Below are 25,651 nucleotides of genomic sequence, written 5' to 3'. Positions count from 1 at the left end.
CCGGGGATATAGCAGAGGAATGAGCCGGGGATATAGCAGAGGCCGGATCTGGCAGGGGATATAGCAGAGGAATGAGCCGGGGATATAGCAGAGGCCGGATCTGGCAGGGGAATGAGCCGGGGATATAGCAGAGGAATGAGCCGGGGATATAGCAGAGGCCGGATCTGGCAGGGGAATGAGCCGGGGATATAGCAGAGGCCGGATCTGGCAGGGGATATAGCAGAGGAATGAGCCGGGGATATAGCAGAGGCCGGATCTGGCAGGGGAATGAGCCGGGGATATAGCAGAGGCCGGATCTGGCAGGGGAATGAGCCGGGGATATAGCAGGGGAATGAGCCGGGGATATAGCAGAGGAATGAGCCGGGGATATAGCAGAGGCCGGATCTGGCAGGGGAATGAGCCGGGGATATAGCAGAGGAATGAGCCGGGGATATAGCAGAGGCCGGATCTGGCAGGGGAATGAGCCGGGGATATAGCAGAGGCCGGATCTGGCAGGGGATATAGCAGAGGAATGAGCCGGGGATATAGCAGAGGCCGGATCTGGCAGGGGAATGAGCCGGGGATATAGCAGGGGAATGAGCCGGGGATATAGCAGAGGAATGAGCCGGGGATATAGCAGAGGCCGGATCTGGCAGGGGAATGAGCCAGGGATATAGCAGAGGCCGGATCTGGCAGGGGATATAGCAGAGGAATGAGCCGGGGATATAGCAGAGGCCGGATCTGACAGGGGAATGAGCCGGGGATATAGCAGAGGAATGAGCCGGGGATATAGCAGAGGCCGGATCTGGCAGGGGAATGAGCCGGGGATATAGCAGAGGAATGAGCCGGGGATATAGCAGAGGCCGGATCTGGCAGGGGAATGAGCCGGGGATATAGCAGAGGAATGAGCCGGGGATATAGCAGAGGCCGGATCTGGCCGAGGAATGAGCCGGGGATGTAGCAGAGGAATGATCTATGGATCTGGTAGATCACTGGTGAAACCTCAGATACCCGTAACAATGATCCCCACCCAAGCTGTTCCTGACTGACCACGATGCAATACCTTACATAGAAACATAGAATTTGACGGCCCAGGGGCCGACAACTACAGTGTCCTGTGGGCACTAGGGCAATTCCCTGTAGCCTGGGGGTATCAGAGGGGAGGCTGTATTAGTGTTCCCGGCAGACCGGGGCAGTGAGGTGCGGGAGGGCTTCCCTGCATGCTCACTCCAAAAAGGGGTGTGACCAGTCAGGAGGCGTGTCCTCATGCCATGTACCTAATTGGTCACTCTTGAAGGTGTGCCTCGCACTTCCAGAGGTGCTGGCCTTCCACCAAGCTCTCCCCTCAATGTGAAGTGATACTGTGCGCATACGCACTTCATCTACTCACCTGCGCTGATCTGGAACTGCGGCCCGCGGGTGGGGGCGGCACCGGGCAGAGCGCATTTTGCATAATACAGCCTAGTGTGACACCATTGTATGCTCCCATAGTATGTTACAGCTCTACAATACACAGCCTTACCAAGCAACACGGATTACATACATGTACAGTCGTCCTGTATGCTTCCCTGCACATATACGACACCTACAGATCCTCCTAGGGTGGGATCATCTCACCTGGTCTGGGGTCCGGACACCTGGCTGCACTCTGCAGTGCTCTCCCCACCCCAGCACAGAGACAGGATGGGAGACTTCTCGGTTAGTGGGACCCTCTTGGTAGTACCCCGGAAAGAAAGAGCGTGGGAAATCCATCCTATGGACACAAGAGGAGAAGACTTTCATTAGCATTGCGGCCCGGAACCTTAGCCCTAAGGGAGGGGGTTACTGCACGGGGGCTCCAAGATTAGCAAACAAACTACATGTGAACCACGCTGGGGTCCCGTCACTAGAGGACGTCCTACAGGGGGCAGTGCTGGGGTCCCGTCACTAGAGGATGTCCTACAGGGGGGCAGTGCTGGGGTCCCGTCACTAGAGGACGTTCTACAGGGGGGCAGTGCTGGGGTCCCGTCACTAGAGGACGTCCTACAGGGAGGCAGTGCTGGGGTCCCGTCACTAGAGGACGTCCTACAGGGGGCAGTGCTGGGGTCCCGTCACTAGAGGACGTTCTACAGGGGGGCCGTGCTGGGGTTCCGTCACTAGAGGACGTCCTACAGGGGGGCAGCGCTGGGGTCCCGTCACTAGAGGACGTCCTACAGGTGGGCAGCGCTGGGGTCCCGTCACTAGAGGACGTCCTACAGGGGGCAGTGCTGGGGTCCCGTCACTAGAGGATGTTCTACAGGGGGGCCGTGCTGGGGTTCCGTCACTAGAGGACGTCCTACAGGGGGGCAGTGCTGGGGTCCCGTCACTAGAGGACGTTCTACAGGGGGGCTGTGCTGGGGTCCCGTCACTAGAGGACGTCCTACAGGGGGGCAGTGCTGGAGTCCCGTCACTAGAGGACATTCTACAGGGGGGCAGTGCTGGGGTCCCGTCACTAGAGGACGTCCTACAGGGGGACCGTGACATGGGTACAGGTGCCGGGGTCCCACCGCTACAGGACATCAGACGGGGCAGAGGTGCCGGGGTCCCACCGCTACAGGACATCAGAAGGGGGCAGAGGTGCGGGGGTCCCACCGCTACAGGACATCAGAAGGGGGCAGAGGTGCGGGGCTACCACCGCTACAGGACATCAGACGGGGGCAGAGGTGCCGGGGTCCCACCGCTACAGGACATCAGACGGGGGCAGGAGGTGCTCGGGTCCCTCCGCAAGAGGACATCAGATGGGGGCAGAGGTGCTGGGGTCCCACCGCTACAGGACCTCAGACGGGGGCAGAGGTGCCGGGGTCCCACCGCTACAGGACATCAGAATGGGGCAGAGGTGCCGGGGTCCCACCGCTACAGGACATCAGACGGGGGCAGAGGTGCCGGGGTCCCACCGCTACAGGACATCAGACGGGGGCAGAGGTGCCGGGGTCCCACTGCTACAGGACATCAGACGGGGGCAGAGGTGCCGGGGTCCCACTGCTACAGGACATCAGACGGGGGCAGAGGTGCCGGGTCCCACTGCTACAGGACATCAGACGGGGGCAGAGGTGCCGGGGTCCCTCCACTACAGGACATCAGACGGGGGCAGAGGTGCCGGGGTCCCTCCGCTACAGGACATCAGACGGGGGAAGAGGTGCCGGGTCCCACTGCTACAGGACATCAGACGGGGGCAGAGGTGCCGGGGTCCCACCACTACAGGACATCAGACGGGGGCAGAGGTGCCGGGGTCCCACCGCTACAGGACATCAGACGGGGGCAGAGGTGCCGGGGTCCCTCCGCTACAGGACATCAGACGGGGCAGAGGTGCCGGGGTCCCACCGCTACAGGACATCAGACGGGGCAGAGGTGCCGGGGTCCCTCCGCTACAGGACATAAGGTGTGTGCACACGGTGAGATAAATCTGTAAGAATTTTACTATATAGTCAAAATGTAAAGGAAAGTTAGTGGAAATCGCAGTGTCAGGCAGCTGGTGATACCAATTGGATCCCGATGCGCGCTCCTGCGGGGTCGGTATCGCAAGGTTAGATAGACTGTACAGGCAAGTCTAGTACAAAGTATAGTCACAATCGTACAGAGACAAAAATGAGAGTACAGATAGTCAAAGTCAGGCGCTATCTGCGCTGCGCGGGAGTTCACGGGAAATCGCATAGTCAATATCGGGAATAGCACGGATCTCGCCGTGTGTACACACCTGTACAGGGGACTGCACTGCGTGATGTGGAATCCGCTCCATACAAGATGTAATATCAGTAAGAAAATAAGAATTTACTCACCGGTAATTCTATTTCTCGTAGTCCGTAGTGGATGCTGGGAACTCCGAAAGGACCATGGGGAATAGCGGGCTCCGAAGGAGGCTGGGCACTCTAGAAAGATTTATGACTACCTGGTGTGCACTGGCTCCTCCCACTATGACCCTCCTCCAAGCCTCAGTTAGGACACTGTGCCCGGACGAGCAGACATAATAAGGAAGGATTTAGAATCCCGGGTAAGACTCTTACCAGCCACACCAATCACACCGTACAACTCGTGATACTATATCCAGTTTGACAGTATGAAAACAACTGAGCCTCTCAACAGATGGCTCAACAATAACCCTTTAGTTAACAGTAACTATGTACAAGTATTGCAGACAATCCGCACTTGGGACGGGCGCCCAGCATCCACTACGGACTACGAGAAATAGAATTACCGGTGAGTAAATTCTTATTTTCTCTAACGTCCTAGTGGATGCTGGGAACTCCGAAAGGACCATGGGGATTATACCAAAGCTCCCAAACGGGCGGGAGAGTGCGGATGACTCTGTAGCACCGAATGAGAGAACTCCAGGTCCTCCTCAGCCAGGGTATCAAATTTGTAGAATTTTGCAAACGTGTTTGCCCCTGACCAAGTAGCTGCTCGGCAAAGTTGTAAAGCCGAGACCCCTCGGGCAGCCGCCCAAGATGAGCCCACCTTCCTTGTGGAATGGGCATTTACAGATTTTGGCTGTGGTATGCCTGCCACAGAATGTGCAAGCTGAATTGTACTACAAATCCAGCGAGCAATAGTCTGCTTAGAAGCAGGAGCACCCAGCTTGTTGGGTGCATACAGGATAAACAACGAGTCAGTTTTCCTGACTCCAGCCGTCCTGGAAACATATATTTTCAGGGCCCTGACAACGTCTAGCAACTTGGAGTCCTCCAATTCACTAGTAGCCGCCGGCACCACAATAGGCTGGTTCAGGTGAAACGCTGATACCACCTTAGGAAGAAATTGGGGACGAGTCCTCAACTCTGCCCTATCCATATGGAAAATCAGATAAGGGCTTTTACATGATAAAGCCGCCAATTCTGACACTCGCCTGGCTGAAGCCAAGGCCAATAACATGACCACTTTCCACGTGAGAAATTTCAGATCCACGGTTTTTAGTGGCTCAAACCAATGTGATTTTAAGAAACTCAACATCACGTTGAGATCCCAAGGTGCCACAGGAGGCACAAACGGGGGCTGAATATGCAGCACTCCTTTTACAAAAGTCTGAACTTCAGGTACTGAAGCTAGTTCTTTTTGAAAGAAAATCGACAGAGCCGAGATCTGTACTTTAATAGAGCCTAGTTTTAGGCCCATATCCACTCCTGCTTGCAGGAAATGCAGAAATCGACCTAGTTGAAATTCCTGTTGGGGCCTTATTGGCCTCGCACCATGCAACATATTTTCGCCATATGCGGTGATAATGCGTTGCCGTAACATCTTTCCTGGCCTTAATAAGCGTAGGAATGACTTCTTCAGGAATACCCTTTCCCTTTAGGATCCGGTGTTCAACCGCCATGCCGTCAAACGCAGCCGCGGTAAGTCTTGGAACAGACAGGGCCCCTGCTGTATCAGGTCCTGTCTGAGCGGTAGAGGCCACGGGTCCTCTGAGAGCATCTCTTGAAGTTCCGGGTACCACGCTCGTCTTGGCCAATCCGGAACCACGAGAATTGTGTTTACTCCTCGCTTTCTTATTATTCTCAATACCTTTGGGATGAGAGGCAGAGGAGGGAACACGTAAACCGACTGGTACACCCACGGTGTCACTAGAGCGTCCACAGCTATCGCCTGAGGGTCCCTTGACCTGGCGCAATATCTTTTTAACTTTTTGTTGAGACGGGACGCCATCATGTCCACCTGTGGTTTTTCCCAACGGTTTACCAGCATCTGGAAGACTTCTGGGTGAAGTCCCCACTCTCCCGGGTGGAGGTCGTGTCTGCTGAGGAAGTCTGCTTCCCAGTTGTCCACTCCCGGAATGAACACTGCTGACAGTGCTAGTACATGATTCTCCGCCACTCCGAAGAATCTTTGTGGCTTCTGCCATCGCCATCCTGCTTCTTGTGCCGCCCTGTCGATTTACATGGGCGACTGCCGTGATGTTGTCTGACTGGATCAGCACCGGCTGGTGTAGGAGCAGGGCTTTTGCTCGACTTAGGGCATTGTAGATGGCCCTTAGTTCTAGAATATTTATGTGAAGGGAAGTCTCCTGACTCGACCATAGTCCTTGGAAGTTTCTTCCCTGTATGACTGCCCCCCAGCCTCGAAGGCTGGCATCCGTGGTCACCAGGACCCAGTCCTGTATTCCGAACCTGCGGCCCTCTAGAAGATGGGCACTCTGCAGCCACCACAGTAGAGACACCCTGGTTCTTGGAGACAGGGTTATTAAGCGATGCATCTGAAGATGCGATCTGGACCACTGGTCCAACAGGTCCCACTGAAAGATTCTGGCATGGAACCTGCCGAAGGGAATTGCTTCGTAAGAAGCCACCATCTTCCCCAGGACCCGTGTGCAGCGATGCACTGATACTTGTTTTGGTTTCAGGAGGTCTCTGACTAGAGATGACAACTCCCTGGCTTTCTCCTCCGGGAGAAACACTTTCTTCTGGACTGTATCCAGAATCATACCCAGGAACAGTAGCCGTGTCGTCGGAACCAGCTGTGACTTTGGGATATTCAGAATCCAGCCGTGCTGGTGCAGCACCTCCTGAGATAGTGCTACTCCCACCAACAACTGTTCCTTGGACCTCGCTTTTATTAGGAGATCGTCCAAGTACGGGATAATTAAAACTCCCTTTCTTCGAAGGAGTATCATCATTTCCGCCATAACCTTGGTAAATACCCTCGGTGCCGTGGACAGTCCAAACGGCAGCGTCTGGAATTGGTAATGGCAATCCTGTACCACAAATCTGAGGTACTCCTGGTGAGGATGGTAAATGGGGACATGTAGGTAAGCATCCTTGATGTCCAGGGATACCATGTAATCCCCCTCGTCCAGGCTTGCAATAACCGCCCTGAGCGATTCCATCTTGAACTTGAATTTCTTTATGTACGTGTTCAAGGATTTCAAATTTAGAATGGGTCTCACCGAACCGTCCAGTTTCGGTACCACAAATAGTGTGGAATAATAACCCCGGCCTTGTTGAAGAAGGGGTACCTTGATTATCACCTGCTGGGAATACAGCTTGTGAATTGCCGCTAGCACCGCCTCCCTGTCTGAGGGAGCAATCGGCAAGGCAGATTTTAGGAACCGGTGGGGTGGGGACGCCTCGAATTCCAGCTTGTACCCCTGAGATACTATTTGCAGGATCCAGGGATCCACCTGTGAGCGAACCCACTGATCGCTGAAATTTTTGAGGCGACCCCCCACCGTACCTGGCTCCGCCTGTGGAGCCCCACCGTCATGCGGCGGACTTGGAAGAAGAAGCGGGGAAGGACTTTTGCTCCTGGGAACCTGCTGTTTGTTGCAGCCTTTTTCCCCTACCTCTGCCTCTGGACAGAAAGGACCCGCCTTTTCCACGCCTGTTTTTCTGGGTCCGAAAGGACTGAACCTGATAAAACGGCGCCTTCTTAGGCTGTGAGGGGACATGGGGTAAAAATGCTGACTTCCCAGACGTTGCTGTGGAAACTAGGTCCGAGAGACCATCCCCAAATAATTCCTCACCCTTATATGGTAACACTTCCATGTGCTTTTTTGAATCCGCATCTCCAGTCCACTGGCGAGTCCATAAGCCTCTCCTAGCAGAAATGGACAATGCACTTACTTTAGATGCCAGTCGGCAGATTTCCCTCTGTGCATCTCTCATATATAAGACTGAGTCTTTTATATGGTCTATGGTTAACAGGATCGTGCCTCTGTCTAATGTGTCAATATTTTCTGACAGGGAATCTGACCACGCAGCGGCAGCACTGCACATCCATGCTGACGCAATAGCTGGTCTAAGTATAATGCCTGAGTGTGTATATACAGACTTCAGGATCGCCTCCTGCTTTCTATCAGCAGGTTCCTTGAGGGCGGCCGTATCCGGAGACGGTAGTGCCACCTTTTTAGACAAACGTGTGAGCGCTTTATCCACTCTAGGGGGTGTCTCCCAACGTGACCTATCCTCTGGCGGGAAAGGGAACGCCATTAGTAACTTCTTAGAGATTACCAATCTTTTATCAGGGAAAGCCCACGCTTCTTCACACACTTCATTTAATTCATCTGATGGGGGAAAAACTACGGGTAGTTTTTTCTCTCCAAACATAATACCCTTTTTAGTGGTACCTGTAGTTATATCAGAAATGTGTAACACCTCTTTCATTGCCTCAATCATGCAGTGAATGGCCTTAGTGGGCATCAGGTTAGACTCATCGTCGTCGACACTGGTGTCAGTATCAGTGTCGACATCTGGGTCTGCTTGAGGTAGCGGGCGTTTTAGAGCCCCTGATGACCCATGCGACGCCTGGGCAGGCACGAGCTGAGAAGTCGGCTGTCCCACATTTGGCATGTCGTCGATTTTCTTATATAGGGAGTCTATACGTGCACTCATTACTTTCCATAAGCCCATCCACTCAGGTGTCTGCCCCGCAGGGGGTGACATCCCTTCTAAAGGCATCTGCTCCGCCTCCACATCATTATCCTCATCAAACATGTCGACACAGCCGTACCGACACACCGCACACACACAAGGAATGCTCCGAATGAGGACAGGACCCACAAAAGCCCTTTGGGGGGACAGAGTGAGAGTATGCCAGCACACACCAGAGCGCTATATAATGCAGGGACTAACTGAGTTATGTCCCCTATAGCTGCTTTTTTATATAATATATATATTGCGCCTAAATTTAGTGCCCCCCCTCTCTGTTTTTACCCTGTTCTGTAGTGTAGACTGCAGGGGAGAGCCAGGGAGCTTCCTTCCAGCGGATCTGTGAAGGAGAAATGGCGCCAGTGTGCTGCAGGAGATAGCTCCGCCCCTTTTCCGCGGCCTATTCTCCCGCTTTTTTCCATATTCTGGCAGGGGTATTTTCCACATATATAGCCTCTGGGACTATATATTGTGGAGTTTTTGCCAGCCAAGGTGTTATTATTGCTTCTCAGGGCGCCCCCCCCCCAGCGCCCTGCACCCTCAGTGACCGGAGTATGAAGTGTGTATGAGGAGCAATGGCGCACAGCTGCAGTGCTGTGCGCTACCTTGGTGAAGACTGATGTCTTCTGCCGCCGTTTTTCCGGACCTCTTCTTGCTTCTGGCTCTGTAAGGGGGACGGCGGCGCGGCTCCGGGACCGAACACCAAGGACTGGGCCTGCGGTCGATCCCTCTGGAGCTAATGGTGTCCAGTAGCCTAAGAAGCCCAATCCGGCTGCAAGCAGGCGAGTTCGCTTCTTCTCCCCTTAGTCCCTCGCTGCAGTGAGCCTGTTGCCAGCAGGTCTCACTGAAAATAAAAAACCTAAATCTATACTTTCTTTCTAAGGGCTCAGGAGAGCCCCTAGTGTGCATCCAACCTCGGCCGGGCACGAAATCTAACTGAGGCTTGGAGTAGGGTCATAGTGGGAGGAGCCAGTGCACACCAGGTAGTCATAAAACTTTCTAGAGTGCCCAGCCTCCTTCGGAGCCCGCTATTCCCCATGGTCCTTTCGGAGTTCCCAGCATCCACTAGGACGTTAGAGAAAATAAGATTTTAAACCTACCGGTAAATCTTTTTCTCCTAGTCCGTAGAGGATGCTGGGGACTCCGTAAGGACCATGGGGATAGACGGGCTCCGCAGGAAACATGGGCACTCTAAAGACTTTAGATAGGTGTGCACTGGCTCCTCCCTCTATGCCCCTCCTCCAGACCTCAGTTAGAGAAACTGTGCCCAGAGGAGACGGACAGTACGAGGAAAGGATTTTTGTTAATCAAAGGGCAAGATTCATACCAGCCCACACCATTCACACCGTATACCCTGGACTATACGCAACCAGTTAACAGTTTGAAAAAAACAGCATCAGCCCGAGACTGATCAAAACGGTAACATAACCCTTATGTAAGCAACAACTATATACAAGCCTTGCAGAATTTTGTCCGCACTTGGGACGGGCGCCCAGCATCCTCTACGGACTAGGAGAAAAAGATTTACCGGTAGGTTTAAAATCTTATTTTCTCTTACGTCCTAGAGGATGCTGGGGACTCCGTAAGGACCATGGGGATTATACCAAAGCTCCAGACCGGGCGGCAGAGTGCGGATGACTCTGCAGCACCGATTGAGCAAACACAAGGTCCTCCTCAGCCAAGGTATCAAACTTGTAGAATTTTGCAAAAGTGTTTGAACCCGACCAAGTAGCAGCTCGGCAAAGCTGTAATGCCGAGACGCCTCGGGCAGCCGCCCAAGAAGAGCCCACCTTCCTAGTGGAATGGGCCTTTATCGAATTTGGTAACGGCAATCCAGCCGTAGAATGAGCCTGCTGAATCGTGTTACAGATCCAGCGAGCAATAGTCTGTTTAGAAGCAGGAGCGCCAACCTTGTTGGCAAAATACAGGACAAACAGTGCTTCTGTTTTCCTAACCGAGCCGTCCTGGCTACATAAATCTTTAAGGCCCTGACTACATCAAGGGACTTGGAATCCTCCAAGTCACCCGTAGCCACAGGCACCACGATAGGTTGGTTCATATGAAAAGATGAAACCACCTTAGGCAAAAATTGAGGACAAGTCCTTAATTCTGCTCTATCCACATGGAAAATCAGATAGGGGCTCTTGTGAGACAAAGCCGCCAATTCGGACACCCGCCGTGCAGATGCCAAGGCCAACAACATGACCACTTTCCAAGTGAGAAATTTTAAATCCACCGTTTGAAGAGGCTCAAACCAGTGAGATTTTAGGAACTGTAGCACCACGTAGGTCCCATGGTGCCACTGGGGGCACAAAAGGAGGCTGGATGTGCAGCACTCCCTTCACAAAAGTCTGGACTTCTGGGAGAGAAGCCAATTCCTTCTGAAAGAAAATTGATAAGGCCGAAATCTGTACCTTAATAAAGCCTAACTTTAGGCCCATATCCACTCCTGTCTGTAGAAAGTGGAGAAAACGTCCCAGATGGAAAATAAGAATTTACTCACCGGTAATTCTATTTCTCGTAGTCCGTAGTGGATGCTGGGAACTCCGTAAGGACCATGGGGAATAGACGGGCTCCGCAGGAGACTGGGCACTCTAAAAGAAAGCTTAGGTACTATCTGGTGTGCACTGGCTCCTCCCTCTATGCCCCTCCTCCAGACCTCAGTTAAGGAAACTGTGCCCGGAAGAGCTGACACACAAGGAAAGGATTTGGAATCCAGGGTAAGACTCATACCAGCCACACCAATCACACCGTACAACTTGTGATACTATACCCAGTTAACAGTATGAATAACAACTGAGCCTCAGTAACAGATGGCTCATAACAATAACCCTTTAGTTAAGCAATAACTATATACATGTATTGCAGAGAGTCCGCACTTGGGACGGGCGCCCAGCATCCACTATGGACTACGAGAAATAGAATTACCGGTGAGTAAATTCTTATTTTCTCTGACGTCCTAGTGGATGCTGGGAACTCCGTAAGGACCATGGGGATTATACCAAAGCTCCCAAACGGGCGGGAGAGTGCAGATGACTCTGCAGCACCGAATGAGCAAAGGCAAGGTCCTCCTCAGCCAGGGTATCAAACTTGTAGAACTTAGCAAATGTGTTTGAACCCGACCAAGTAGCAGCTCGGCAAAGCTGTAAAGCCGAGACCCCTCGGGCAGCCGCCCAAGAAGAGCCCACCTTCCTTGTGGAATGGGCTTTTACCGATTTAGGATGCGGCAACCCTGCCGCAGAATGAGCTTGCTGAATCGTGTTACAGATCCAGCGCGCAATAGTTTGCTTTGAAGCAGGAGCACCCAGCTTGTTGGGTGCATGCAGGATAAACAGCGAGTCAGTTTTCCTGACTCCAGCCGTCCTGACTACATAGATTTTCAAAGCCCTGACTACATCCAGTAACTTGGAGTCCTCCAAGTCCCGAGTAGCCGCAGGCACCACAATAGGTTGGTTCAAATGAAACGCTGATACCACCTTAGGGAGAAATTGGGGACGAGTCCTCAATTCTGCCCTGTCCATATGGAAAATCAGATAAGGGCTTTTACATGACAAAGCCGCCAATTCTGACACACGCCTAGCCGAAGCTAAGGCCAATAGCATGACCACTTTCCACGTGAGATATTTTAGCTCCGCGGTCTTAAGTGGCTCAAACCAGTGGGATTTCAGGAAATCCAACACAACGTTAAGATCCCAAGGTGCCACTGGAGGCACAAACGGGGGCTGAATATGCAGCACTCCCTTAACAAACGTCTGAACCTCAGGCAGTGAAGCCAGTTCTTTTTGAAAGAAAATAGATAGGGCCGAAATCTGGACCTTTATGGACCCCAATTTTAGGCCCATAGTCACTCCTGACTGTAGGAAGTGCAGAAATCGCAACAGCTGGAATTCCTCTGTTGGGGCCTTCCTGGCCTCACACCAAGCAACATATTTCCGCCATATGCGGTGATAATGATTTGCTGTCACATCCTTCCTAGCTTTTATCAGCGTAGGAATAACTTCATCTTTTCCGTTAGGATCCGACGTTCAACCGCCATGCCGTCAAACGCAGCCGCGGTAAGTCTTGGAACAGACAGGGCCCCTGCTGTAACAGGTCCTGTCTGAGAGGCAGAGGCCATGGGTCCTCTGAGATCATTTCTTGTAGTTCTGGGTACCAAGTTCTTCTTGGCCAATCCGGAACGATGAGTATAGTTCTTACTCCTCTCTTTCTTACTATCCTCAGTACCTTGGGTATGAGAGGAAGAGGAGGGAACACATAAACCGACTGGTACACCCACGGTGTCACTAGTGCGTCCACAGCTATCGCCTGAGGGTCCCGTGACCTGGCGCAATATTTATTTTGTTTTAGATTTTTGTTGAGGCGGGACGCCATCATGTCCACCTGTGGCCGTTCCCATCGGTTTACAATCTGCGTGAAGACTTCTGGATGAAGTCCCCACTCTCCCGGGTGGAGGTCGTGCCTGCTGAGGAAATCTGCTTCCCAGTTGTCCACTCCCGGAATGAACACTGCTGACAGTGCTAACACGTGATTCTCCGCCCATCGAAGAATCCTTGTGGCTTCTGCCATCGCCATCCTGCTTCTTGTGCCGCCCTGGCGGTTTACATGGGCGACCGCCGTGATGTTGTCTGATTGAATCAGCACTGGTTGGTTTTGAAGCAGGGGCTCTGCTTGACTCAGGGCGTTGTAAATGGCCCTTAGTTCCAGTATATTTATGTGTAGTGAAGTCTCCTGACTTGACCACTGTCCTTGGAAGTTCCTTCCCTGAGTGACTGCCCCTTATCCTCGGAGGCTTGCATCCGTGGTCACCAGGACCCAGTCCTGTATGCCGAATCTACGGCCCTCGAGAAGATGAGCACTCTGCAGCCACCACAGCAGAGACACCCTGGCCCTTGGGGACAGGGTGATCAACCGATGCATCTGAAGATGCGATCCGGACCATTTGTCCAACAGATCCCACTGAAAGATCCTTGCATGGAACCTGCCGAAGGGAATTGCTTCGTAAGAAGGCACCATCTTTCCCAGGACTCGCGTGCAGTGATGCACAGACACCTGTTTTGGTTTCAGGAGGTCCCTGACCAGAGAGGACAATTCCTGGGCCTTCCCCACCGGGAGAAACACCTTCTTCTGTTCTGTGTCCAGAATCATGCCCAGGAAAAGCAGACGCGTTGCAGGAATCAGCTGCGACTTTGGGATATTCAGAATCCAGCCGTGCTGTTGCAACACTTCCCGAGAGAGTGCTACGCTGACTAACAACTGCTCTCTGGACCTCGCCTTTATAAGGAGATCGTCCAAGTACGGGATAATTATAACTCCCTTCTTCCGAAGGAGTATCATCATTTCGGCCATTACCTTGGTAAATACTCTCGGTGCCGTGGACAGACCAAACGACAACGTCTGGAATTGGTAATGACAATCCTGTACCACAAACCTGAGGTACTCCTGGTGAGGTGGGTAAATGGGGACATGCAAGTAAGCATCCTTGATGTCCAGCGACACCATAAAATCCCCCTCTTCCAGGCTTGCAATAACCGCCCTGAGCGATTCCATTTTGAACTTGAACTTCCTTATATAAGTGTTCAAGGATTTTAATTTTAGAATGGGTCTCACCGAACCGTCTGGTTTCGGTACCACAAACATTGTGGAATAGTAACCCCGTCCCTGTTGAAGGAGGGGAACCTTGATTATCACCTGCTGGAGGTACAGCTTGTGAATTGCCGCCAGTACTACCTCCCTTTCCCTGGGAGCAGCTGGCAAGGCTGATTTGAGGTAACGGCGAGGGGGAGTCGCCTCGAACTCCAGCTTGTATCCCTGAGATACAATTTGTACAGCCCAGAGATCCACTTGTGAGCGAACCCACTGGTTGCTGAAGTTTCGGAGACGCGCCCCCACCGCACCCGACTCCGCCTGTGGAGCCCCAGCGTCATGCGGTGGACTTAGAGGAAGCGGGGGAGGATTTTTGTTCCTGGGAACTGGCTGCCTGGTGCAGCTTCTTTCCTCTACCCCTGCCTCTGGGCAGAAAGGATGCGCCTCTGATCCGCTTGCCTTTCTGAGGCCGAAAGGACTGTACATGATAATACGGTGCTTTCTTAGGCTGTGAGGGAATCTGAGGTAAAACAGTTGACTTCCCGGCTGTTGCCGTGGATACGAGGTCCGAGAGACCGTCCCCAAACAATTCCTCACCCTTATAAGGCAAAACCTCCATGTGTCTTTTAGAATCAGCGTCACCTGTCCACTGCCGAGTCCATAATACTCTCCTGGCAGAAATGGACATTGCATTAATTCTAGATGCCAGCAGGCAAATGTCCCTCTGTGCATCCCGCATATATAAGACGACGTCTTTTATATGTTCTATAGTTAGCAAAATAGTATCCCTGTCGAGGGAATCAATGTTGTCTGACAGGGAATCAGACCATGCGGCTGCAGCACTACACATCCATGCTGAAGCAATAGCAGGTCTCAGTATAGTACCTGAGTGTGTATACACAGACTTCAGGATAGCTTCCTGCTTTCTATCCGCAGGCTCCTTTAGGGCGGCCGTATCCTGAGACGGCAGTGCCACCTATTTTGATAAGCGTGTGAGCGCCTTGTCCACCCTAGGGGATGTTTCCCAACGTAACCTGTCCGTTGGCGGGAAAGGGTACGCCATCAGTAACCTCTTAGAAATCACTAGTTTCTTATCGGGGAAACTCCACGCTTCTTCACACAATTCATTTAATTCATCAGATGGGGGAAAAGTCACTGGCTGCTTTTTCTCCACAAACACAATACCCTTCTTGGTAGTAACCGGGTTAACATCAGAAATGTGCAATAAATTTTTCAGTGCAGTAATCATGCATCGGATGGCTTTTGTAGACTGTGCATTTGTCTCATCCTCATCTACACTGGAGTCAGACTCCGTGTCGACATCTGTGTCTACCATCTGAGCTAGCGGGCGTTTATGAGCCCCTGATGGCCTCTGAGACGCCTGGGCAGGCGCGGGCTGAGATCCCGGCTGTCCCAAGGCTGCTGCGTCATCGAACCTTTTATGTAAGGAGTTGACACTGTCGGTTAAGACCTTCCACATATCCATCCAATCAGGTGTCGGCCCCGTCGGGGGCGACACCACACTTATCTGCCCTTGCTCCGCCTCCACGTAACCCTCCTCATCAAACATGTCGACACAGCCGTACCGACACACCGCACACACACAGGGAATGCTCTGACTGAGGACAGGACCCCACAAAGTCTTTTGGGGAGACAGAGAGAGAGTATGCCAGCACACACCACAGCGCTATATAACACAGGGATTTACACTATAATGAGTGATTTTTCCCAATAGCTGCTTATCATCTTATTTGCGCCTAAATTTATGTGCCCCCCCTCTCTTTTTTACCCTTCTCGTACAGGATACTGCAGGGGAGAGCCTGGGAAGCGTCCTTCCAGCGGAGCTGTGAAGAGAAAATGGCGCTGGTGTGCTGAGGAAGAAGGCCCCGCCCCCTCAGCGGCGGGCTTCTCCCGCGTTTTGTATAGCTTAATGGCGGGGTTTTTTACTCATATACAGTTTTCCAGACTGTATTATGTGTGTTTTGTGCCAAAAGGTATTCTTATTGCTGCCCAGGGCGCCCCCCCCCCCCCCAGCGCCCTGCACCCTACAGTGACAGGAGTGTGTGGTGTGCAGTGGGAGCAATGTGCGCTACCTTAATGAAGACCGGAGTCTTCTGCCGCCGATTTCATCTCCTTCTCTTCTGTCTTCTGGCTCTGCAAGGGGGACGGCGGCGCGGCTCCGGGAACGGACGATCGAGGTCAGGCCCTGTGTTCGAACCCTCTGGAGCTAATGGTGTCCAGTAGCCTAAGAAGCACAAGCTAGCTGCACGCAGGTAGGTTTGCTTCTCTCCCCTCAGTCCCTCGTAGCAGTGAGTCTGTTGCCAGCAGATCTCACTGAAAATAAAAAACCGAACAAATACTTTCTTTCTAGCAAGCTCAGGATAGCCCACTAGGAGCACCCAGCTCTGGCCGGGCACAGATTCTAACTGAGGTCTGGAGGAGGGGCATAGAGGGAGGAGCCAGTGCACACCAGATAGTACCTAATCTTTCTTTTAGAGTGCCCAGTCTCCTGCGGAGCCCGTCTATTCCCCATGGTCCTTACGGAGTTCCCAGCATCCACTAGGACGTCAGAGAAATCTTCAGTAGGAGCATTCTTGGCTTCACACCAAGATACATACTTCCTCCAGATGCGGTGATAATGTTTTGCCGTCACCTCCTTCCTAGCCTTAATCAGAGTAGGGATGACTTACCCCGGAATACCTTTCCCCGCTAGGATTTGGTGTTCAACCGCCATGCCGACAAACGTAACCGCGGTAAGTCTTGGAACACGCAGGGGCCCTGCTGCAATTGGTCTTCCCTGAGAGGAAGAGGCCACGGATCTTCTGTGAGCATTTCCTGAAGATCTGAATACCAGGCCCTTCGAGGCCAATCCGGAACAATGAGTATTGTCTTTTTCGTCTTATGATTCTCAGTATTTTTGAGATGAGCGGAAGAGGAGGGAACACATAGACGGACTGAAACACCCATGGTGTCACCAGGGCGTCCACCGCTACTGCCTGAGGGTCCCTTGACCTGGCACAATACCTCCGAAGCTTCTTGTTGAGGCGTGACGCCATCATGTCTATTTGTGGAAGTCCCCACTGACTTGTTATCTCTGCAAAAACTTCTTGATGAAGTCCCCACTCTCCTGGATGGAGATCGTGTCTGCTGAGGAAGTCTGCTTCCCAGTTGTCCACTCCCGGAATGAAGACTGCTGACAGAGCGCTTGCGTGATTTTCCGCCTAGTGAAGAATCCTGGTGGCTTCCGCCATTGCCACTCTGCTCCTTGTCCCGCCTTGGCGGTTTACATGAGCCACGGCTGTGACGTTGTCCGATTGAATCAGAACCGGTAGGTCGCGAAGAAGATTCTCCGCTTGTCGAAGGCCATTGTATATGGCCCTCAATTCCAGTACGTTGATGTGTAGACAAGCCTCCTGGCTTGACCATAGTCCCTGAAACTTTCTTCCTTGTGTGACTGCTCCCCATCCTCGGAGGCTCGCGTCTGTGGTCACCAGAACCCAGTCTTGAATGCCGAACCTGCGACCTTCGAGAAGGTAAGCACTCTGCAGCCAGCACAGGAGAGACACCCTGGCCCTGGGGGACAGGCTTATTTTCTGATGTATCTGTAAATGGGACCCCGACCGCTTGTCCAGAAGGTCCCACTGAAACGTCCTCGCATGAAACCTGCCGAAGGGGATGTCCTCGTAGGTCGCCACCATTTTTCCCAGTACTCGAGTGCATTGATGAACTGACACTTTTTTCGGTTTTAACAGGTCTCTGACCATGTTCTGGAGTTCCTGGGCTTTTTCTATCAGGAGAAAAACCCTCTTTTATTCCGTGTCCAGAATCATGCCTAAGAAAGATAGCCGAGTCATTGGAATCAACTGTGACTTTGGTAGATTTAGAATCCAGCCATGTTGCTGCAGCACTCTCAGGGAGAGCGACACGCTTTTCTGCAATTGATCTCTCGATCTCGCTTTTATCAGGAGATCGTCCAAGTACGGGATAATTGTGACTCCCTGCCTGCGCAGGAGCACCATCATTTCCGCCATTACCTTGGTGAAAATCCTCGGGGCCGTGGAAAGCCCAAACGGCAATGTCTGAAACTGGTAATGACAGTCCTGTACAGCGAATCTCAGGTATGCCTGATGAGGGGGATATACGGGAACATGAGGGTATGCATCCTTTATGTCTAGTGACACTATAAAATCCCCCTTTCCAGGCTGGAGATAACTGCCCGGAGCGATTCCATCTTGAATTTGAACTTTTTCAAGTACAGGTTTAGGGATTTTAGATTTAGAATGGGTCTGACCGAGCCATCCGGTTTCGGGACCACAAACAGGGTTGAATAGTACCCCTTCCCCTGTTGAACTAGGGGCACCTTGACAATCACTTGCTGTTGACAAAGTTTTTGAATCGCAGCTAAAACTATCTCCCTTTCTGGGGGAGAAGCCGGTAAAGCCGATTTGAAAAATCGGCGAGGAGGCACGTCTTCGAATTCCAGCTTGTAGCCTTGGGATACAATTTCCATCACCCAAGGATCCACGGCTGACTGAACCCAGACGTGGCTGAAGAGTCGAAGACGTGCCCCCACCGGCGCAGACTCCCTCAGTGGAGCCCCAGCGTCATGCGGTGGATTTAGTAGAAGCCGGGGAGGGCTTCTGCTCCTGGGAACTAGCCGTGGCAGGCATTCTTTTCCCTCTACCCTTACCTCTGGCGAGGAAGGAAGAGCCCCGACCTCTTTTGGACTTATGCGACCGAAAGGACTGCATCTGACACTGTGGAGTTTTCTTTTGCTGTGGGGGAACATAAGGTAAAAAAGTAGATTTACCCGCGGTAGCTGTGGAAACACGGTCCGCGAGACCTTCCCCAAATAACACCTCACCCTTGTATGGTAAAACCTCCATATGCTTCTATGAGTCGGCATCACCCGTCCATTGACGGGTCCACAGGGCTCGCCTAGCAGAAATCGCCATGACGTTGGCTCTTGAACCTAGCAGCCCAATGTCTCTCTGAGCGTCTCTCATATATAAGACTGCGTCTTTAATGTGACCTAAGGTCAATAAAATGGTATCCCTCTCCAGGGTATCAATGTCAGATGACAAGGTATCTGCCCAAGCTGCTACAGCGCTGCAAACCCAAGCCGACGCTATTGCCGGTCTGAGCAAGGCACCCGTATGTGAATAAATTGATTTTAAGGTAGTTTCATGTCTGCGATCAGCAGGATCCTTGAGGGCTGCCGTATCTGGAGACGGTAGCGCCACCTTTTTGGACAAGCGCGTTAAAGCCTTGTCTACCCTGGGCGAGGATTCCCACTGTAACCTGTCCTGCGCAGGGAAAGGATACGCCATAATAATTCTCTTGGGAATCTGCAGTTTCTTGTCTGGAGTTTCCCAAGCCTTATCAAATAAAGCGTTCAGCTCATGAGATGGGGGAAAGGTTACCTCAGGTTTCTTTTCCTTAAACATGTGGACCCTCTTGTCAGGGACAGAGGGGTCATCTGTGATATGCAAAACATCTTTTATTGCAATAATCATATAATGAATACTTTTGGCCACCCTTGGGTGCAACTTCGCATCATCAAAGTCGACACTGGAGTCAGAATCCGTGTCGGAATCAGTGTCTGCTACTTGGGACAGGGTACGTTTCTGAGACCCTGGAGGGCCCTGTGATACAGCCAAAGCCATGGATTGACTCCCTGTCTTTTCTCTGGACTCTACTTTGTCCATTCTCTTATGTAATAAAGACACATTTGCATTTAAAACATTCCACATATCCAGCCAATCAGGTGTCAGCGTCGCCGACGGAGACACCATAATCATCTGCTCCACCTCCTCCTTAGATGAGCCTCCCGCTTCAGACATGCCGACACACACGTACCGACACCCCCACACACTCAGGGATAGATAGATATATATATTGTAACACTGTAGGGGTGCAAGGTGCCTTTTCCTGGGGAATATGGCAGGACGCAGCAGCTGAGGAACAACACAAGTCCAGTTTCTGGTACAACTGACCCCGGCCAGTTTTATTGAAACAGAAAATAAAACAAACCCCAAAATAAAAATACCTTGCCTGTCCGGCACTAACTAAACATAAGATGTTCCTAACTGTCACTAAACAAAACACAGAGTTCTTCAGTACATACTGTATAGCTTACTTGCATCAGAAAGCGTGTCTCTCACACACAGATCCTGCAGCCTTCCCAGGCAGTCTGCCCATACTAATCAGGTTAGAAGCACTATATCACTCTTACACAGCTGAAACCCTGATTAGCCCTCTGTGAGGCCAAAGACCCGAACTGGGCCCAATGTCTAGAACTCGCCTTATCTCTCTCTCAGAGCCTTTACCCAGCTTTTACAGCAAACTGAAAAGGTTCAGACAAAACAAAAAGCATTTTTCCTAGAAGTTAACATTTTCTAAAACATGTAAGACAAGAACCTGGGACAAATATACCTGCCCTCAAACACTATCCCAGTGTTCTTGTCACATATCCCCCTCCCCTGTTTCGACCTAGGGGCCGGAACACTTGTAGCCCCCAAACAGAAGATGCGAGACAATGCATCTGCGTTGGCCAATTGTGTTCCCGGTCTATGTTCGACAGTAAACTTAAAGTCCTGCAACGCTAGAAACCATCTAGTTACACGAGCATTCTTGCCTCTATTTACATACATCCATTTTAAAGGGGCATGGTCTGTCACTAGTCTGAATTGTCTACCCAAGAGGTAATATCTCAAGGTATCTAGTGCCCACTTAATGGCCAAAGCCTCCTTTTCCACAATGGCATACCTTTTTTCATGCTCATTGAGTTTCCTACTCAAATAAATGATAGGGTGTTCGTCCCCATCTCTGGTTTGGGACAGCACAGCACCTATCCCTACCTCTGAGGCATCTGTCTGTACCACAAATTCTTTTGAAAAATCTGGTGTTATCAACACCGGTTGTGAACACAAAGCCACTTTTAACGCTTGGAACGCCTTTTCTGCATCAGGGTTCCATTTCACCACATTTGACTGCTTCCCTTTGGTAAGGTCTGACAACGGCACCGCTGTGGTCGCAAAATTAGGAATAAACCGTCTATAGTACCCAGTAATTCCCAAAAAAGCCCTTACCTGTTTTTTATTCACTGGACGAGGCCAGTTTTGAATAGCATCAACTTTATTCAATTGGGGCCTAATCAGACCTCTGCCTATGGTGAAGCCCAAGTATTTGACCTCCTCCATTGCGAGGCAGCACTTCTTTGGGTTAGCAGTTAACCCTGCCTCTCTGATTGAGTCCAGTACTGCTTGTACTTTAACCAAATGTGACCCCCAGTCTGTACTGTGAATTACCACATCATCCAAATAGGCAGCTGCATATTTTCTATGGGGCCTCAAAATTTTATCCATCGCCCGTTGAAAGGTTGCTGGAGCCCCATGCAACCCAAAGGGTAACATCTTATACTGGTACAGCCCCTCCGGAACCGAAAAGGCTGTTTTTTCTTTGGCGCTATCAGATAAAGGTATTTGCCAGTAACCTTTGGTCAGGTCCAATGTGGTGAGAAACCTGGCTGTTCCCAGCCTTTCTACAAGCTCGTCCACACGGGGCATGGGGTATGCGTCAAACTTGGACACCTCATTTAACTTACGAAAGTCATTACAGAAGCGTATGCTACCGTCGGGCTTCGGGATGAGCACTATGGGACTGGACCACTCACTGTTAGACTCCTCTATGACTCCAAGTTCTAACATGGTTTTAACTTCCTTAGAAATAGCTTCTCGCTGAGCTTCAGGAATCCTATATGGCTTTAAATGAACCCTGACCCCTGGTTCTGTGACAATGTCATGTTTTATTATGGTCGTTCGGCCAGGCAGCTCTGAAAATACCTCCCTATTTTGGATGAGAAATTCTTTAACCTGATTGTTCTGATCAGCTGATAATGTCTCTGACACCTTCACTGCGGGAAGCAACCGGGGTGAAGACACCGAAGGGCAAGGCTCCGCTGACAGAGACAACCTATCTTTCCAGGGTTTGATTAAGTTAACATGGTAGATCTGTTCGGGTTTTCTCTTTCCCGGCTGGTATACTTTGTAATTAACCTCATTTACTTTTTCCCTAATCTCAAATGGACCCTGCCATTTAGCTAGGAATTTGCTTTCCACAGTGGGTACCAAAACAAGAACTCTATCTCCAGGAGCAAATTCCCGTATCTTGGCACTCCGGTTATAGACCCTCTGTTGAGCACTTTGGGCCTGTTCCATGTGCTCTCTGACAACAGGTACCACGGCTGCAATCCTATCCTGCATTTGTGTTACATGCTCAATAACGCTTCTATAAGGAGTGGGCTGTCCTTCCCACGTCTCTTTGGCAACATCCAACAGCCCTCTGGGGTGTCTACCATACAACAAATCAAATGGAGAAAACCCCGTAGAGGACTGAGGAACTTCTCTGATGGCCATTAACAAGTAGGGCAACAAACAATCCCAGTTTTTCCCATCTCTCTCAACAACCTTTTTTAACATACTTTTTAATGTTTTATTAAACCTTTCCACCAACCCGTCAGTTTGGGGATGGTAGATGGACGTCCTGAGGTGAGTGACCTTAAATAACTTGCACAATTCTTTCATGATCCTTGACATAAATGGAGTACCTTGGTCAGTCAAAATTTCTTTTGGTATTCCCACTCTACTAAATACCTGCACCAGCTCCCTAGCTATCGCCTTGGTTGTGATAGTGCGTAAAGGGACAGCCTCAGGATATCGAGTGGCATAGTCCATAATTACCAGGATATACTGATGGCCCCGAGCAGACTTTAACAAGGGCCCCACGAGATCCATGGCTATTCTGTCAAACGGGACCTCTATAATAGGCATGGGAACTAGTGGGCTCCTGAAATGGGGTCTAGGGGCATGATACTGGCACTCAGGACAGGAAGAACAATATTCAGACACTTCTTTATAAACCCCTGGCCAAAAGAACCTTTGTAAAACTCTTTCAGTGGTTTTTTCTCCCCTAAATGTCCTGCGGTAACGTGACTGTGAGCTAAATCTAGTACCGTTCTCCGATAAGGCTGGGGAACTACCAGCTGTTCCACCACATCCTCACCCCTTTTGACAATGTGGTACAAGAGCTCATTACAGATGGCCATGTGGGGATACGTAACCCTGTCACCTGGTACCACAGGTTCCCCATTAACAATCTTAACATTCTCTCTAGCCTTTATTAAGGTAGGATCCTTTAACTGTTCAGACGCAAACAGATCCTTCTTTACCTCCAGGTCAGGCACGCTTTCAGTTCTAACTACTATGTCTCTGTTCCCGGCAAGAGGGTCCTCACTGGACTCCCCATCTGTCACTTCCCCAGCCAAACTAGCAAAAGGCAAAGGGCCAGAAAGTTCCGAAGACCCACGTACATCCATAAAATCACCGGTATTATCAACTGGCTTTTTACTTCTCACATCTGTTGATAACCGTGATTCCCCCAGTTTCCAAAAATGAGGAAAATCCCTCCCTATTATGGCCTCATGCACCAAGGTAGGGACCAGTCCCACTTTAACCATTGCTGACCCACAACAAGTTTCTATATTCACCTCAGCAGTGGCATAATGTTGGGTATCCTCATGTATGCAAGTTACCCCAATAGGTATTTGCTGGACCTTTAAGGGGTTCACTAACTCAGCTTTCACGAGGGTAACTAAACTTCCTGAATCTAGCAAGGCCTCTACCCGGTTACCTTCTAAGAACACATCACACATTTGTTTTTCCAGCTCAGGTGAAGGTACCACAGTACAGGCTAACCTAGCAAAGAAAGATATTCTGCGACATTCAAAGGCAGCATCACATTGCATGGGTTCTTGCGTGACTGGGCAATTGGCAATAACATGACCTGGCATACCACACCTAAAACATTTAACCACACGATTATCAACCCATTTGGGCAGCATAGACCGTTCTAGCCCCATTGGCCTGTTTCCAGGGCCAGTGTTTACAGTCTCTCCAGCCTTGCGTTCTCTTAACCGCCCAGCAACGTTTTCCCACGGAACAGTCTTACCAGTCTTTACTGAAGGGCGCTGTCGAGGATCTATGGGTTGCTGGGTGGTCATCAGTAGTTCCTCTGCTGCCAAATACCTCTCTACCATGTCCACTAATTGGTCAGCAGTACCCGGGTTTCCATGGCTCACCCACTTGCGCAGGACCATGGGCAAAGATCTCAAGTAGCGGTCCATGACGACTCTTTCCACCATCTGGGGACCAGTTAATGTCTCTGGCTGTAGCCATTTTTTTGTTAGCTGAATAAGGTCGTGCATCTGGGAGCGCGGAGGCTTCTCCATGGCGTACAGCCAACGGTGCACCCGTTGTGCTCGTACTGACAGCGTGACTCCCAGGCGGGTCAGGATCTCAGTCTTTAGTTTATCATAGTCCCGAGCCTCAGCAGGGCTTAAATCAAAGTAAGCTTTTTGGGGCTCACCTGACAGGAAAGGTGCCAGCAGACTGGCCCACTGTGCTTTCGGCCAGTTCTCACGCTCGGCAGTCCTTTCAAACGTGGTCAGATAGGCCTCCACATCATCAGCCTCTGTCATTTTCTGCAGGAAGTGACTGGCTCGTATAGAACTAGAGCTGGTTGGAGCACTGACGGCCACATCTCCAACCCGAGCTGCAAGTCTCTGCACCACTTCTGCTAAGGCCTCTCTATCCTGACGCTGTTGCCTGTAAAGTTCATCAACAACTGCCTGCTGTTGTCTCTTATTTTCCTCCATTGCCACCTGCTGTTGTCTCTTATTTTCCTCCATTGCCACCTGCTGCTGTCTGTTGGCCTCCTGCTGTAGTCTCCAATTTTCCTCCATTGCCACCTGCTGCTGTCGGTTGGCCTCCTGCTGAGCCGCTGTAGCTTGCAGCAAGGCTTTAAGCAGATCCTCCATGTCAACAGATTTTTCAGGCGGCTTTGCAGCTGCTTTCACTTATGCGCAGAACGGCCTGCTCGCATTCTCCACCAAGTTGTAACACTGTAGGGGTGCAAGGTGCCTTTTCCTGGGGAATATGGCAGGACGCAGCAGCTGAGGAACAACACAAGTCCAGTTTCTGGTACAACTGACCCCGGCCAGTTTTATTGAAACAGAAAATAAAACAAACCCCAAAATAAAAATACCTTGCCTGTCCGGCACTAACTAAACATAAGATGTTCCTAACTGTCACTAAACAAAACACAGTTCTTCAGTACATACTGTATAGCTTACTTGCATCAGAAAGCGTGTCTCTCACACACAGATCCTGCAGCCTTCCCAGGCAGTCTGCCCATACTAATCAGGTTAGAAGCACTATATCACTCTTACACAGCTGAAACCCTGATTAGCCCTCTGTGAGGCCAAAGACCCGAACTGGGCCCAATGTCTAGAACTCGCCTTATCTCTCTCTCAGAGCCTTTACCCAGCTTTTACAGCAAACTGAAAAGGTTCAGACAAAACAAAAAGCATTTTTCCTAGAAGTTAACATTTTCTAAAACATGTAAGACAAGAACCTGGGACAAATATACCTGCCCTCAAACACTATCCCAGTGTTCTTGTCACAATATATATATATATATATATATATATATATATAATAAGATTTTACTTACCGATAAATCTATTTCTCGTAGTCCGTAGTGGATGCTGGGACTCCGTCAGGACCATGGGGATTAGCGGCTCCGCAGGAGACAGGGCACAAAAATAAAAGCTTTAGGACTAGGTGGTGTGCACTGGCTCCTCCCCCTATGACCCTCCT

At 50.9% G+C, this 25,651-nt stretch overlaps 1 protein-coding gene across 2 annotated transcripts in view; it reads right to left on the bottom strand.

The window, feature by feature from the left end:
- Positions 1 to 25,651, bottom strand: part of TAF1C (TATA-box binding protein associated factor, RNA polymerase I subunit C) — a 168,112-nt gene that overhangs the window by 129,629 nt on the left and 12,832 nt on the right. Inside the window, exons 1-2 of one of the 2 annotated variants that reach the window (XM_063957483.1) lie at positions 23,792 to 23,885; positions 1,597 to 1,732 (exon numbers count right to left, since the gene is read on the bottom strand). In XM_063957483.1, coding sequence (XP_063813553.1) covers positions 1,597 to 1,732; positions 23,792 to 23,853 — 198 coding nt within the window. In that variant the 5' untranslated portion in view covers positions 23,854 to 23,885. Of the gene's footprint in view, positions 1 to 1,596; positions 1,733 to 23,791; positions 23,886 to 25,651 lie in introns of those variants that run through there. The other variant, XM_063957484.1, reaches the window with a different exon arrangement.

This window comes from Pseudophryne corroboree, chromosome 1 (genome assembly GCF_028390025.1).
Source record: "Pseudophryne corroboree isolate aPseCor3 chromosome 1, aPseCor3.hap2, whole genome shotgun sequence".
In the NCBI taxonomy this organism is placed as follows: Eukaryota; Metazoa; Chordata; class Amphibia; order Anura; family Myobatrachidae; genus Pseudophryne; species Pseudophryne corroboree.
The sequence above is the reverse complement of the archived record's forward strand: the minus strand, read 5'-3'. Positions and strand labels throughout refer to the sequence as shown.